General features: G+C 43.8%; 1 protein-coding gene across 1 annotated transcript in view; it reads left to right on the top strand.

Moving 5' to 3' along the window:
- Positions 1–3,017: 3,017 nt before the first annotated feature.
- The window catches only part of LOC147432025 (Tetratricopeptide repeat (TPR)-like superfamily protein), a 198,294-nt gene continuing 188,201 nt past the window's right edge, over positions 3,018–13,110 (top strand). Inside the window, exons 1-2 of the mRNA XM_086491834.1 lie at positions 3,018–3,145; positions 3,228–3,332. Of these exons, the coding sequence (XP_086347960.1) occupies positions 3,110–3,145; positions 3,228–3,332 (141 nt within the window). The 5' untranslated portion in view covers positions 3,018–3,109. The remainder of the gene's footprint in view (positions 3,146–3,227; positions 3,333–13,110) is intronic.

Genomic DNA, 13,110 nt, shown 5'->3' with positions numbered 1-13,110 from the left:
ATCATTCAAATGTTGGCAATGAACCATTAAGCAATCTCTTTGGCTCTATGTTTGATATTCCACATTTATGCGGGTGGACTGATGCGCATATAGTGCCATACAATCACCTTTTGTTGCGGATTCCTCTTTGTCGTCTTTTGGCAATCCCGCCATTAGAACGAATGATGACTGTCTATAAGTCTACCTTGGCCCATTTCATTGTGTGTAAAGTCAATATTGGCCAAGATTCCATACCCTTTGATAGGCGGGGTGCTTACAAAAGAGATCTAATCATGTCTGTTCTTTTGAAGATCAAATAAGGGCCATTTCGGAGCTTAATCATATGGAAGAAAAGATATTTGGCTCGGAGTTTATCCAAGAACAGTTTTGCATCCTCAATATTTTGAGCTAGTGCTATCCCTTTACAAAAAACGTCCTGGACCCAGCTTCCTTGTCAGCGAATTCCCAAAGCTCATGTAGCGATTGAGTGGACTAGAATAGTGGAACAAGCATATGAGTATTGGTTTCTGATTGTCACTTGCAAGTAAGGGATGCCAACTTTAACCAAGCCGGACATATTCTATGATCATGCAAAGATTGCTATCCAGGGGATGTTATGGCTATTGAGATTGCTGTTTTGAGGGAGACAAATTAATGAATTAATTCAAGAGTTGTTCACGTGCAGACATAATGGTGCCGACGATTCAAAAATAACGAAATCGTATTCAGATGCTCTCAATTTGACTAAAATGTGATGGCGCCAACTATCAAGCGAACCAAGCACGCATTGCTTTTCCAGAAGGCTTTGACGCCATGAGCAGGAGTGGTCTTACGTGCGATTGAGATGTTGCGGAGGCTGTTGGGCAGGGGTTGCTGTAAAGGGAGCTGTTGGCGAGAGAAAGGGCAGAGATTGTTCCTCAGGACTAAGTGGCACAGGAATGGGAGGGTGGGATCTACGGCAGGGGCATTGTGGGCCGTAGATCCCAAATGCTGATACCCTAGATTACTTTTGTAATCTAGGGTACCGCATTTCGGAAGTAATCTAGGGTACCCCATTTTGGGGCATCGGGTTTGAACCCGGGACCTCACGCATGAGAGGCGCCTACCCTAACCACTACGCCATGCGTGCGTTGTGAAACGTGGGGGCCCTAATTTACTTAAAACATGTAAATTAGGGGCGGGTGCTGAAAGTAAATTAGGGTACCGTAGATCACTTTTTAATAATAAAAGTAATCTAGGGTACCCTAATTTACTTTCGGCACCGCCACTAGGATCTACGGCCCACAATGCCCCCGCCGTAGATCCCACCCTCCCATGCCCATGCCACTTAGTCCTGAGGGAGGTTGTTGGTGAACCTAGGGGGACTGAGGGGCTGTTGGCGAATCTAGTCAGGCGTCTCTCTCTCCAGATTCCTATTCTCTCAGCAAAGGGGGCCTCTACCTCGTCACGACCGTTGGTAGGCGGACGAGACTGGGTGCTATAGCAGGGGTGCGAGAGCAGAGAGAAGGTGCACAGAGGGGTGCAAGGAGGAGGTGCACACCGGGGGGGGCGGGTTCCCCAACTTGTAGAAAGAATCGTGCTGCATGTTGCCTGGGGTAAAGGAATGCTGTGTGCTTCCGAATGGGCGAGCCTCCCCCCTCGGAATTTGGAAATGCATCGCTGGCCTTTCACCTTTTCAATGCAAAAGGCGGATGCCGTAGCTCAAACCTGCATCGACGGTGCGCATCTCAGAAGGCACATTCGTTGTAGGACCTAGGTGAATGTGATATACTGCCCCTTGTTGAAGGCGGTCCAAGAACCAACGATTGCTGCCAAGCTTGTCTGAACAGAGCCTAAGGCTGGGTTCACAGTGTCCATGTTGAGTTTATGTGGATCAATCAGTTGAGGCGCCTGCTGTTATGCAATTAACACTGCACATGTTTCATGCAATGTGTTGATGGCGTGGCATGTTGACTCAGCCCGGGTATCAACTTTTGTGTTCCGGCTTGTTGAGCCGCCAAAGGTGGACAAGCGCTTGAAGAACCAATGAGCCGGTTGGAGTCACCTGTGCAGAAGTGCCTTTTGCAGAGGCTACGTGCTCTGCAATGTGAACATCACTTCCGCCAGCTGAGGCGGGCCTGCATATTTCAAGTGGAAAAGTTGTTTACAGCACACGTGCAGTATGAATGCGTCCTAAGGCTGGGTTAAAACAGGCTGGCAGCAAAGTGGTAGCCAGGTTCTCATAAGGTGGCACTCATGGATTGGCGAAAAAAATGTGAGACTTTCGGACCGACCTAAAATTTAGGCGAGCCACCAAGCTCTCCTTCGAAAGAGATAAATTGCCACGATGCTTTCAGTAGAAATTACGGGCACACGCTTCAATCTCTAATAAAGGCGGCTCTCAGCTGTAGAGTTTTTGAGCCATGAGCAAGGTGTCGGGCGGCTCGTGTGAACTGCAGAGCGGAGGTGGTTGTAAACAGATGGCCCTGTCGGTGGAATATGTGAGAGCGTTAGTAATGGTGTTACATGCTTGGACACTCCAAGCGTGAAATCAATAGCAACACACGAACATAAACTAAAGAATCACTTATCACAATTAGAGAGACGACACGGCCCGATGTAGTTCCGTGCCTAGAGGTATTGCCCCCAAAGTTTGGCCCCCCTTTCGGTATTTATTTTTATATTCATAATTGAGCAAAGTACAAATTCGTGGGTCCTCTCTGCTCAATGCTCTCCCATGCATTTTGGAGGGGGGCCCTAGTTACAATTGATAGGCCCATGGCCTTCTAAAAGCAATACATCAAAAGCTTTAGGTTTGCTCTAGGCAACCATCATAAATCACAGAAATCCATAAAACCTACCAAGCCAACACTCCTCCGCAATTTTCGAGCCGTTCATACAATTGCCATGTCAACACTCTACGCATCTGAATATAATGGCCTGGGTCCCATTCGGTAGGGAGCCCCATAAGTTGGAACAATTTATATCTCTCGGTTTCTATTTAATCTCGTCCGGTGGACATACCACGTCATTATTTTGTGACAAATGGTCTATTTTTAACAAAATAGACCCCAAGTAAAATAAAGTCGCGTATGACCCATGACAGAACTGGATAATCTGTGTCACGTACAAGCAGCGCGTTAAGACGAGAATGCTCTTGTGTGCGCCTCTCTGTCAGTTATCACCAGTGAGTGCTTTCGTATAGTTCCTACTTAATTGCTTGGCACCTTGAGAGCACTTTGCATGTCCTTTCTGTGCGCATTTTTCAGGTTTGGACGTCCGGAAGCAACACACAGTTATGGAGGAGATCAATGATACGTCAGTGGCGGGCATCAAATGAAGGCTTCGGACCTCAACCTAGCAAGAAGAGTAAGGTGAGCCATTCAAATGTTTGCCTCTTCTTTTGCCAGCTTGCTTCCTTGCCACTTCCAGTCTGAAGGTTATCTGATTAGTTTTATGCTAGTCTTAACTGCATTGTCTGCTTCATGCAAGCTCACCTCACCATTTCAGGCTAGCTGCTGTAAGCTTCCTGTATCTGTGTCCTAAGCCTTTGATGTTATTTCAGTCCTTGTTTGTGGGATGATGATAACCGGACTTATATTTGCAGACTCTTGTCCACCTGCCATCGTGTTGTTAATCTTGCCCTCCTCAAAACTGTAGGATTGTCAATCAGTCAGCAGTTATAGTAATCTCTTGGAAACCCGAATTGCTGGCAGCAAGGATGACTAAATTGTGTCTCAATTTACAAGAACATGTAGGCTAATGTAATTTTTGTGGAATGGCAAAATTTAATGGTGCCGAATTAGTGCATGACTGTTTACAACACATCCAAAAAAACTGTATACAGCTAGCCACAAGGGCAAAATGTGAAAACTGAAAAGCCAGGGGAAAAACCCTCACTTGAAGAGAATAAAATGTGCCTTGGCTAGCTAAGGAGGAGAGAGGATGTCAGTTGACAGTCACTCCCACCAAAAGCTCACTATCAGCACCCCATGCATGCTTTCAAGAGTGCGTCTAGATGCTCATTTACCTTCTCCACTAGTACCGATCCGGCCGATCCCACACTTTTGGATTTCGATTTCTTCTCAATCTCAATCTCTGTTGGTGTTTCTGGCTTTTGAAGTGCTCGTTTTTCAAGTTTTTCTAGCCTGTCTTTGGTCCGCTGTTATGACACTCTTCTATTATGACATTTTGTTCTCGTTCTTTCCTAACTTCTACCCGTGCTTTTCTAGCTTTCCACGTGTTTCGTTGACTTTTTCGTTCGATGCTAGGCGTTTTACCTCTTGTTTTTTCACTTCCAAGTTCATCTTTTTCTTTTTGAGCCTGAGCTCGTGTAATAACGTGTATTGGTATAATTGTTTCATTCTCGGAACCACTGCTTGAAGGGATAGCCGTCAAAAGGTTTATGGTTGCTTTCACTGTTTTGTTTGGATTTTTTGGGCAATCGGCAATCAAATGAGTGATACCGCAATCCGGACAATACGCATTCACTCGTACAATTTCCAAATGAGGAGAATCTTTCATAAGATGGTCTCCCCCACATTTATAGCAAGGTCCAAGTGGTTGTCTTGGAGCTCCTTGGGCACCCCTCTGTTGGTAAGCTATCATACTCCATGATTCCGGTGTTCTCGGCTCTTCTGGTGGGTAGTATTTTGGGCCGGCCATTGTTTCAATCAGTTCTTCATAATAAACAGGGATAGGCACTAAGGCTTGTTCCTCTGTTTCTTCCACAACTGGCGTGTATCTCATACCTATCGGTCTGGTTCCTGGGAGTGGTGGTTGTTGCCCTAAAACTAACTGTGGTCTCTCAACCCCAGTTGATCCTGGCAAATTTCCCACAGTATATCTAGGTACATGTGGCACTTGAGGTGGTGCTACTTGTGGTTGGGAAACATACTATCGTTCTTTCACGTACCCTTTGTTGTAGTAGCATTCCTCAGTAACATGATTTGTCCATTTTTGTTTGATGGCGCACCACTTTAAAGGTTTAGCCTGTGGCTTGGTAAATGGGTTAATCCTCTTTAGCACCTCCTCTATCAGTCGCTCTTGGTTTACTCCTGGTCCATTTCGTTGTACAGTTCTCCCAATTTCTGATCCACTTTGCTGAGATGAATCATCATCTTTATCCCTTAGATCTCCGACTCTGTAGATCTCACATTTATCTACAAGGAACAAAGCCTCTTTGGTTAACTCATTTAGAGTAGGGCTTTTCTTCATATGCAAATCTTTTTGAAGATTTGCATTTTTCAATCCTTGGATAAATATCAACATCAGTCTGGATTGAGTAGGTAGTTCTTCCATTGGACAGAGCTTCACGTATCGTTTCAGTCGTGGGGCTGCCTTTCTAACAGATTCTCCATCTTTCTGTTTAAACTTGTGGATTTGAGAGACAGTATTGTGAGTTATCCCTCTTTGAGAGAATTCTTCCACGAACTCGTCAAAGACTTCTTGAATGGTCCCAAAATCTTGTCTTTCCACAGAGTTAAACCATGTGGCAGCGTCTTCTTCTAAGGTGAGTCCAAATCCGGCAAATTGTGTATCGAAGTTTCTATTCTCTTCTGCTCGGATCACTCGCAAAAATGTTACCACATGATCTCTAGGATCTCCTTCTCCGGAATACCTCTTGTGTACCCATTTCTGGACTTGAGATGGTCTTACACGTCTTTGTTCTACCAGTCGAACCGTAGAATCTCCATGTCCCTCTCTCCTCATAGGGTCTGGTTCATGTCTCAATCTTCCGTTAAGTACGCCTCCCATCCCAATTCCTCTGTATGACCTTTCCACAGGCGGTTCCCTTACAAACCCTCTTTCTGTCTTTATTCTCTCCTGATAGGGAAATCCTGCAGTGATTGGGATTGTGGTTGGTCCCTTGCTTTCCTTGGGATAAGAATAAGAGTACGTGGGCATAGGTGAAACTATGGGAGTCACATATGAACTATTTGTAACAGGGGCTTCGCCTCTATAGAACTCTTGTTCTCTCGTTACCGTAGGTTGCAACCATGATTGTAGCGTTTTTGGATTTGTGTTGAGATATGAAGGAAAGGCTGGTATTTCTACCGTTCCAGCGTGCCTGGCTGAGATTCTGATCTCATCCTCCATTTCTTCGAAGGGATTGGTAGATTTACTGGGGGTAGGATTTAGTCCTTGAGTGATAGCGAGTTCTGTTGGGATTACCCTAGTGGCTATCAATCTCGCTACCTCTGCCTTTTCTATTGGTCGATACTCACGTCCATATTTGTCAACATATATTATGAGGCTTCCTTCACTTGATTCATAAGAGAACAAGTACAGAGTCTTTTCTGTGCGTAGCTCAAAGGCAAATGGTGCTAGGCATTGAAAATATGTCTTGACTCTTCCATTCAGGTATTCGTAGATTCCTACCGCTCCATGACTAGTCGCAACTTTAGTCACCTTCTTGTCAAACACTAGGGTGGCATAAGGAAGGTCTATTAAAGGAGGTATTTCGGTGATTTTAGAAATCATCTTCCCTTTTACCACATTATCCCTATACTTGTTGCAGTTCTCTGGATCCTTAACTATAAGGTAATGTATTTCCTCCTCATCACGGAATCTATCCCTATCATCGTAAGCTAGAAGGGCATCCACTCCTTCTGCTGGTTTTTTCTCAATACATATACTTTTGCGTCCCCTTTCGTCAGCATAGACCAAAGCCCCATGGGTATTTGGTCCTTCTAAGTAAAGGGTTGTAAATCTTAATGTCCGAGGAGGGTTTCTAGAGGTGCTCCCTCCCTCTCCTTGGATTGTCTGGTTCATCACCATGTTTCGGTCAGCCATGAGATAAAAGGATTGCTCAGAGGAGGTGTCGGTCCCACTTCCGTCCTCTATGATTGGTGCTAGTGGATCTACCTTAATTGGGTCACACTCTCTTTCATAGATACTATGCTGACCTGATCACCTGGTGTTGTCTTGTCTCTTTGAAGGTTTCTTTGTGATTTTAAATACATCAATTTGTTAATACACCACTACAAATCCAAACCTTTTACCTTTTGGGTTCACTCTGTTGTGTCTTACTCTGACTATTTCAGCTCTTTACTTGGTTGATGCTTGCACTTTAGATTGGTCTGGACTTGCTGGACTTCGTTGCTGGCTATCTGTACAAAACTTTAGACTCTGCAATTCCTTGTTAATGATGGTTCTCTGTTAGTAACATTCAGTATTGATTAGGAAGAATATGCAAGTTTTTCCTGTCCAAATTTTCCTTTGGTAGGGTTGATCCCCTTTATATGTTATTATCACAGAATGGACTAGCAAAAGGTGTTGTCAGAGCTACGTGGATTACTTGGCAGTCTCCAGCTATGCTGTCTGCTCTAAAATCTGACTGTCAGTCTTTATACGCGTAAAAAGACTTTGATCAGAATGGTAATCTTTCTTCACCAGAGGTTCTTTACCACTCATGCAACTCACAGAGATTTTCAAAATAAAAATTGGACCACTTTAGTGTGAGCTACAAGGTGATGTAGATTGATTTGGGATCTTGTTTCCGATTCTTGGCCCTTGCACACTCAGATTCTTTCCAGCTTGAGTGTAATCTTGGCTAGTGGCATCTAAGGTCTCTCAGAATGCAATGTTATGTCCCAATTCACTTTGGAAGTCATTAGGGTCAGTAAGCCTTTATACGCGTATAAAGTCTTTCTGACCAGATTGACTAGATTTTTGCAGATCAGTGTTTCTTGTCGAGTGTTGACACCCTTTGTGTGGTCTTAAGTTCATTATTGGTCAATAGCAATAAAAAACACTTTATACGCGTATAAAGACTTTTAGGACCAATTGACATGAAATTGCTCCAGAGGTAGTCTAGCACTCAAGGACTTCACAGATATTCTCTAACTTAAGTTAAGAATCAAGTTTGTTCATGTTGTGACCAAAACATGGGCTTGTAGAGTGTTTGCATTGTTTCTTGTTCTTCTTAAGCTTTGTTTTGATCCAAATGCTATAAAATATGAATCAAGGGCTTCCCCAAGGCTTTAGGAAACTTTGAGCATCTATCTTTGTCCAGTTTGGCTCTATTCTGGGTTGATAGTCTTTATATGCGTATAAAGACTTTTTTTGATCAGAATGAACTTAAACCTCAGCCCAAGGTTCTCTTTGATGTGTATTCTAAGCCTATGTGCTCAAAATCAAGTTTTAATGCCAAAGATTCACCAATTCCCCACTTTTCTTTGTTTTTGGTTAGAATTTGCTAAATACTCTCCATAATTAAAGTTAGCTGACCAAATGATATGAATTCTTGTAGTCAGGCTTAGATAACCCTCCTAAATGGCTTAGTCCAGACCACATGCAAATTAGTGTTCAAATCTACCCCGAAGACTTCATACGCGTATAAAGTCTTCTGTCTCAGAATTCAGATCTGTTTCTTCCTTAAGTTCCCCTACTTATTAGCATCATGTACATGTGTTCTCAGCAAAATTTAAAGCTTAAAAGTGAATTTAGAGCTTAAAAGTGCTTCCAAACACAAGTTTCTGATTTTTTTTCTTATTACAACCACTCCATCTTTTGGTGTTTGGTCCCCAAATCTTTGCCAAGACTCCCAACTTAAGGTGTTCCTAGGGTATAACTACTCATTTGCACACTCTAGTACAATTAGTTTTCCCAAATTTGATCTCTTTTTGGCTTTGGAGACTTCGTACGCGTATGAAGTCTAAACTTACAGAATTCAGTTTTTGATGTGCAGGTCCTTTCTGATGCCCTCTTTAGTCCTCAGAGATCCTCAGCCATGCAAAACATCTTTATGATCCTTGCTTCTCATTTTCACCCAAGAATCACTCTCTTTTCAAAATTTTGATTCAACCAATAAACTTAAGCAAATTTCCATTGACGGACAGCTCTAGATCAAGATTAATTCACCTACCTAAAGCTACTCCTAAGCATAAAAAACTTGCTTTTGTAATTGTGAGTAGATAAGCATTTATTTGACACAAACAGACTAGCCAATGCTTTACCACCTCCTTAACCACTCAAGCTCCCAAACTAACACATTTCTAAACTAAAACCATCAACACAGGTGACCAAGGCAAGACACACGCTTCCTAGCACCTCTCTATAGGTCCTAATTAATCTAAGATAGAAGGAATACTCTGGTAAACCAGAGGAACTCTCGCCTATAGGATTAGTCTAAGGCCACCTACCTAAGGCTTCGATCCCCGGCAGCGGCGCCAATGTTGGCGGGTACGCCGCAAGCAGATGCTAGCATAGCAAGAACAAAACCAACAACTCTATGTCGGCCGAGGATGAAGCTTAACCCGTAGGCGCATGGAAACAAGAAGAGGGTTAGGAACCTACTTCTCGACCTTGGAAGACAACCACTAATAAGGAAATCAGGTCAAAGATCGCACTAGTGAAGACAATCCGAACTACAACACTAACGCTCATCGAATCTAGGTCAAACGCACTCGAAACGTCACGAAACTCATAAGGTACACTTTCCTTGGCTTGAGATCAACATCTTATAAACTGTGACTGGATAACCCACCTCCAACTACCCCTTGCGACAATCGCGTATAAAGACAGGCAGCAAATTAAAAGTTATTGTTTTTCGTGGCGTATGATCCTAACATGTAGTCCTACTCGCCGTGAACCCATGGGTACAAAGAAGTCACCAAACAAACACCCGGTTTGCAAGAAAACTCACCCGGAAGCTTGTAGACGCTCTCTTCGCGTTGTTGTCAAAATCATACACTGTTGGTGTCGGAGGGAAGCCCTTGCAATTGCTAACGCGGTGGTAGTGTCGCTTCAGCAATGGGCCTTCCGTAGCGCGTGTCGCGACGAGATCAAGTCACTCTCTCTCTCAGACTCCACGCACAGAGATAAGACCGATTTTATTAATTTCAAAAGTTGGGTTTAGGTTACAAAAGTTGAATTATATACATTCCTCCATAGAGGCTCGTTCCCACAAGGTCTATTTGCAGCTCAAATATTACAAAGGTACCGTTTGACTTCAAAAAATAGTAGTACAATGTATTGGGAAACCGCTTCTGTATCCTGCCGTCAACAAATGGTCTGGATGCAATGGACTTGCCGGCGATGTCGACGACGAGAACGGGGTGAAAATTGAAAACGCTAGGGTTGAAATGCTGAAATCTAGAATACGCTTACCTTTTGCTGAACACTGACACTGTGTCGGTGAGGATGGCGATGACGACGACTCGACGACGATGCGCTGAAAACGCTGATGCTGAAATCTGAAAACTGTGGGCTGAAACTGAAAATTCTGGCTGATTTGGAGGTACGACGAGGATGTGCTGCGAGTTGCAAAGCTAGGGATTGGATCTGTAATGGCTAAGGGCTGAAAATTGAAAACGCTACCTGACTTGGCTGATTTGGCCACAGGAAACTGCAAAACGGCATGCCTGATTTGCAATAGAAAACGCTAGGCTGATCTTGTTGGCTGAAAACGATAGGGCTATTTGTCGGTCTTGCTGAGAAGGTGCACTGCAAGTTGCTGGAATTTCTTCTGCTGCCTCTTCTGCTGGGAATGAGTGCCCCATCCTCTGCTTATATACTTGATAAAGAATGGAGTCAACTTACAGATGTGGCCGAGGGGCCTAAACCCTAATTTTTGCCAGAAACCCTAACTGTTGAAACGCTAATTTTGAAAACCCTAACCCTAAAACTATAGAAACCCTAACCCTAACCCTAACCCTAACCCTAACCCTAACCCTAACCCTAAGGGCAGCGGACAGATTCCGACAATTGCGCTGACATGCTGACGTGGCAAGCTGTACGGATTTCCGCGTTTTGCGTTGGCTGATGACGTGGCAGGCTGTACGGGTTTCCGTAAATTGCGCTGGCAGCTTTTTGGCTTTGCTTTTGAACCAGAAGCTTTTGAGTTTTAAAGGCTTTTTATTGTAACTGCTTTTCAGGCCAAGGGCCTTTAAATATGAGGCTAGGGCTCATTCTTTGGCATGCTTCCTGAAGAAGGTGAAGAGTCTAAGAGTACTGGCTTGTATTGTGTTGATGCAATATAAAGAAATACTGAAAGGGGCGCCAAGGTTTGGGGCCAATACTCTCTGGGGTGGAATTCCGCCACTCCGTGTTGCGTGTCGTCTCTCTCTCTCTCTCTCTCTCTCTCTCTCTCTCTCTTTTAGTTCAATTGTTATTGAAGTGCTAAAAGTCTGTTTAGTCTATTCTTTTCTATTGGCACGTGGTGCCCGCCTTGTGACACCATTGCCGCCAAAGAAACACTGTTTGTCCAAGAACTGATGGACCATGCTGTGCTTGGCCACGACCCTATGAAATGAATCTAACCCTAATTTTTTGGTGTAGGTTTCAGGATGGAAAGTCAGTCGACTTTTTGAGCTCGACTGATGTCGAGATTGCTTTTCAAGTTCGAAATTTGTTTGAGAACTTATTTGGTGATCCTGTTTGGAATTTGTTTGAAATGGATGGTATCTGTTTTGAACCTGTCTTGGTGCCGATTTGAAATGTTTGACTGTGGTTTTAATACTGGTTTCAATGATTGGTGATTTACTTTCGGGTGGAGGGTGAGAAATTATGTTTGAGAATGTTTGTTCATACTCATGGCCCGGACCCTCGTGGTTATTTGCGGGGGGGAGTATTGATTGATTGAAAAGTGTTGTTTTTACTCATGGCCTGGACCCTTGTGGTTATTTACGGGGGGAGTATTGTTGTTGTTACTCATGGCCCGGACTTGTGTGGTTATTTACGGGGGGAGTATTAGGAAGTCTTAGTAGTTACTCTCAACACCTTCAAACGACGCAAGTTGTGGTTTGGGGGACGTTTGGTTGTAAAAGGCCTCTATATCTCATGGCCCGGACCTTTTTAGGCTATTTGCAGGAGGAGTGATAAGGGAGTCGTTGAACAGCTCATGGCCAAGACTTGGATGGTTATTTACGGGGGGAGTATTCATCGGCGACTTTATGTTTCTATGTCTTGTAACATGCATATGTGAGAATTTGTGTTGCATTGTGATGTGCCAGCTACTGAATATTCCCGATTGGATGAGATTGCTTAGGTATGTAATTTTAGTGCATCAAGACACCCGTGGAAGATCAATACGGTCTGGGTGTGATGGCTAATTTTACTACGTCGGAATATCAAGAGTTCCTATCTGGACGAAAAGAGAAGCTAACTCCTTAACAAAAAGAGCAAATTGAATGTCCCTTGGAATGACCCTTGGAATTTTTTTTTGAGCTAACTTGAGTTGTTTTGCAGATATGCTGTAATCGCGGACGATTACTCTCAAGAAGAGGAGATGTAACAAACTGTTAACGTGTCGACCTACTGAAGAACGGAGCTACCGGCCGAGGGGCCTAAACCCTAGAAGAAGCAAAAGCAACAGAAGAAGCAACAACAGATTTTTGAAAATTGCGTAGCTGCTGATGATGTGGCAGATTTCCGAAAATTGTGCTGACATGATGACGTGGCAAGCTGTACGGATTTCCACGTTTTGCGCTGACTGCTGTATGGATTTCCGTGATTTACGATGGGCAGCTTTTTGGCATTGCTTTTGGACCATAAGCTTTTAAGTTTGAAGGCTTTTCATGTAAAATTGCTTTTGGGGCCTAGGGCCTTTAAATATGAGGTTAGGACTCATTCTCTGGCATGCTTCCTGGAGAAGGTGCAGAGTCTGGAGTACCGGCTTGTAATGTGTTGATGCAATATAAAGAAATACCGAAAGGGGCGCCAAGGTTTGGGGCCAATCTCTCTGGGATGGAATTCCGCCACTCCGTGTCGCGTGTCATTATTAAAGTGCTAAAAGTCTCTCTTTTAGTTCAGTCGTTATTAAAGTGCTAAAAGTCTGTCCAGTCTGTTCTTTTCTATTGGCACGTGGTGCCCGTCTTGTGACAGGGATGTTTTTAGTATTTGGTCAATACCATGCATGATGGAACTGATGGTTATACTCTCTTGTGGATGACTACCATGAGTCTATACCTTGCACTTTCCTATAAATGGGGCTATGTAGGATTATGTATATACATGTTGAATTGTTGGAGCCATACTATATTGAACTCGGGCCGAATAGGGTAGGGTGACTTTTTTTTTGGGGGGGGGGGGGGGGGGGGGCATGGTATGATGAAAACCCGTTCCCTTACATACCTTGTGGGTGGTGGTGGTGGTTCAATTTGGCTATTTTTGTACAATTCTAGTTAAAAATGAAAATTTATCGTGTCT

The sequence above is a fragment of the Adiantum capillus-veneris genome, chromosome 20 (genome assembly GCF_014529385.1).
Source record: "Adiantum capillus-veneris isolate H3 chromosome 20, ASM1452938v2, whole genome shotgun sequence".
In the NCBI taxonomy this organism is placed as follows: domain Eukaryota; kingdom Viridiplantae; phylum Streptophyta; class Polypodiopsida; order Polypodiales; family Pteridaceae; genus Adiantum; species Adiantum capillus-veneris.
Note: the sequence above shows the minus strand (reverse complement) of the source record. Positions and strands in the feature narration are given on the sequence as shown.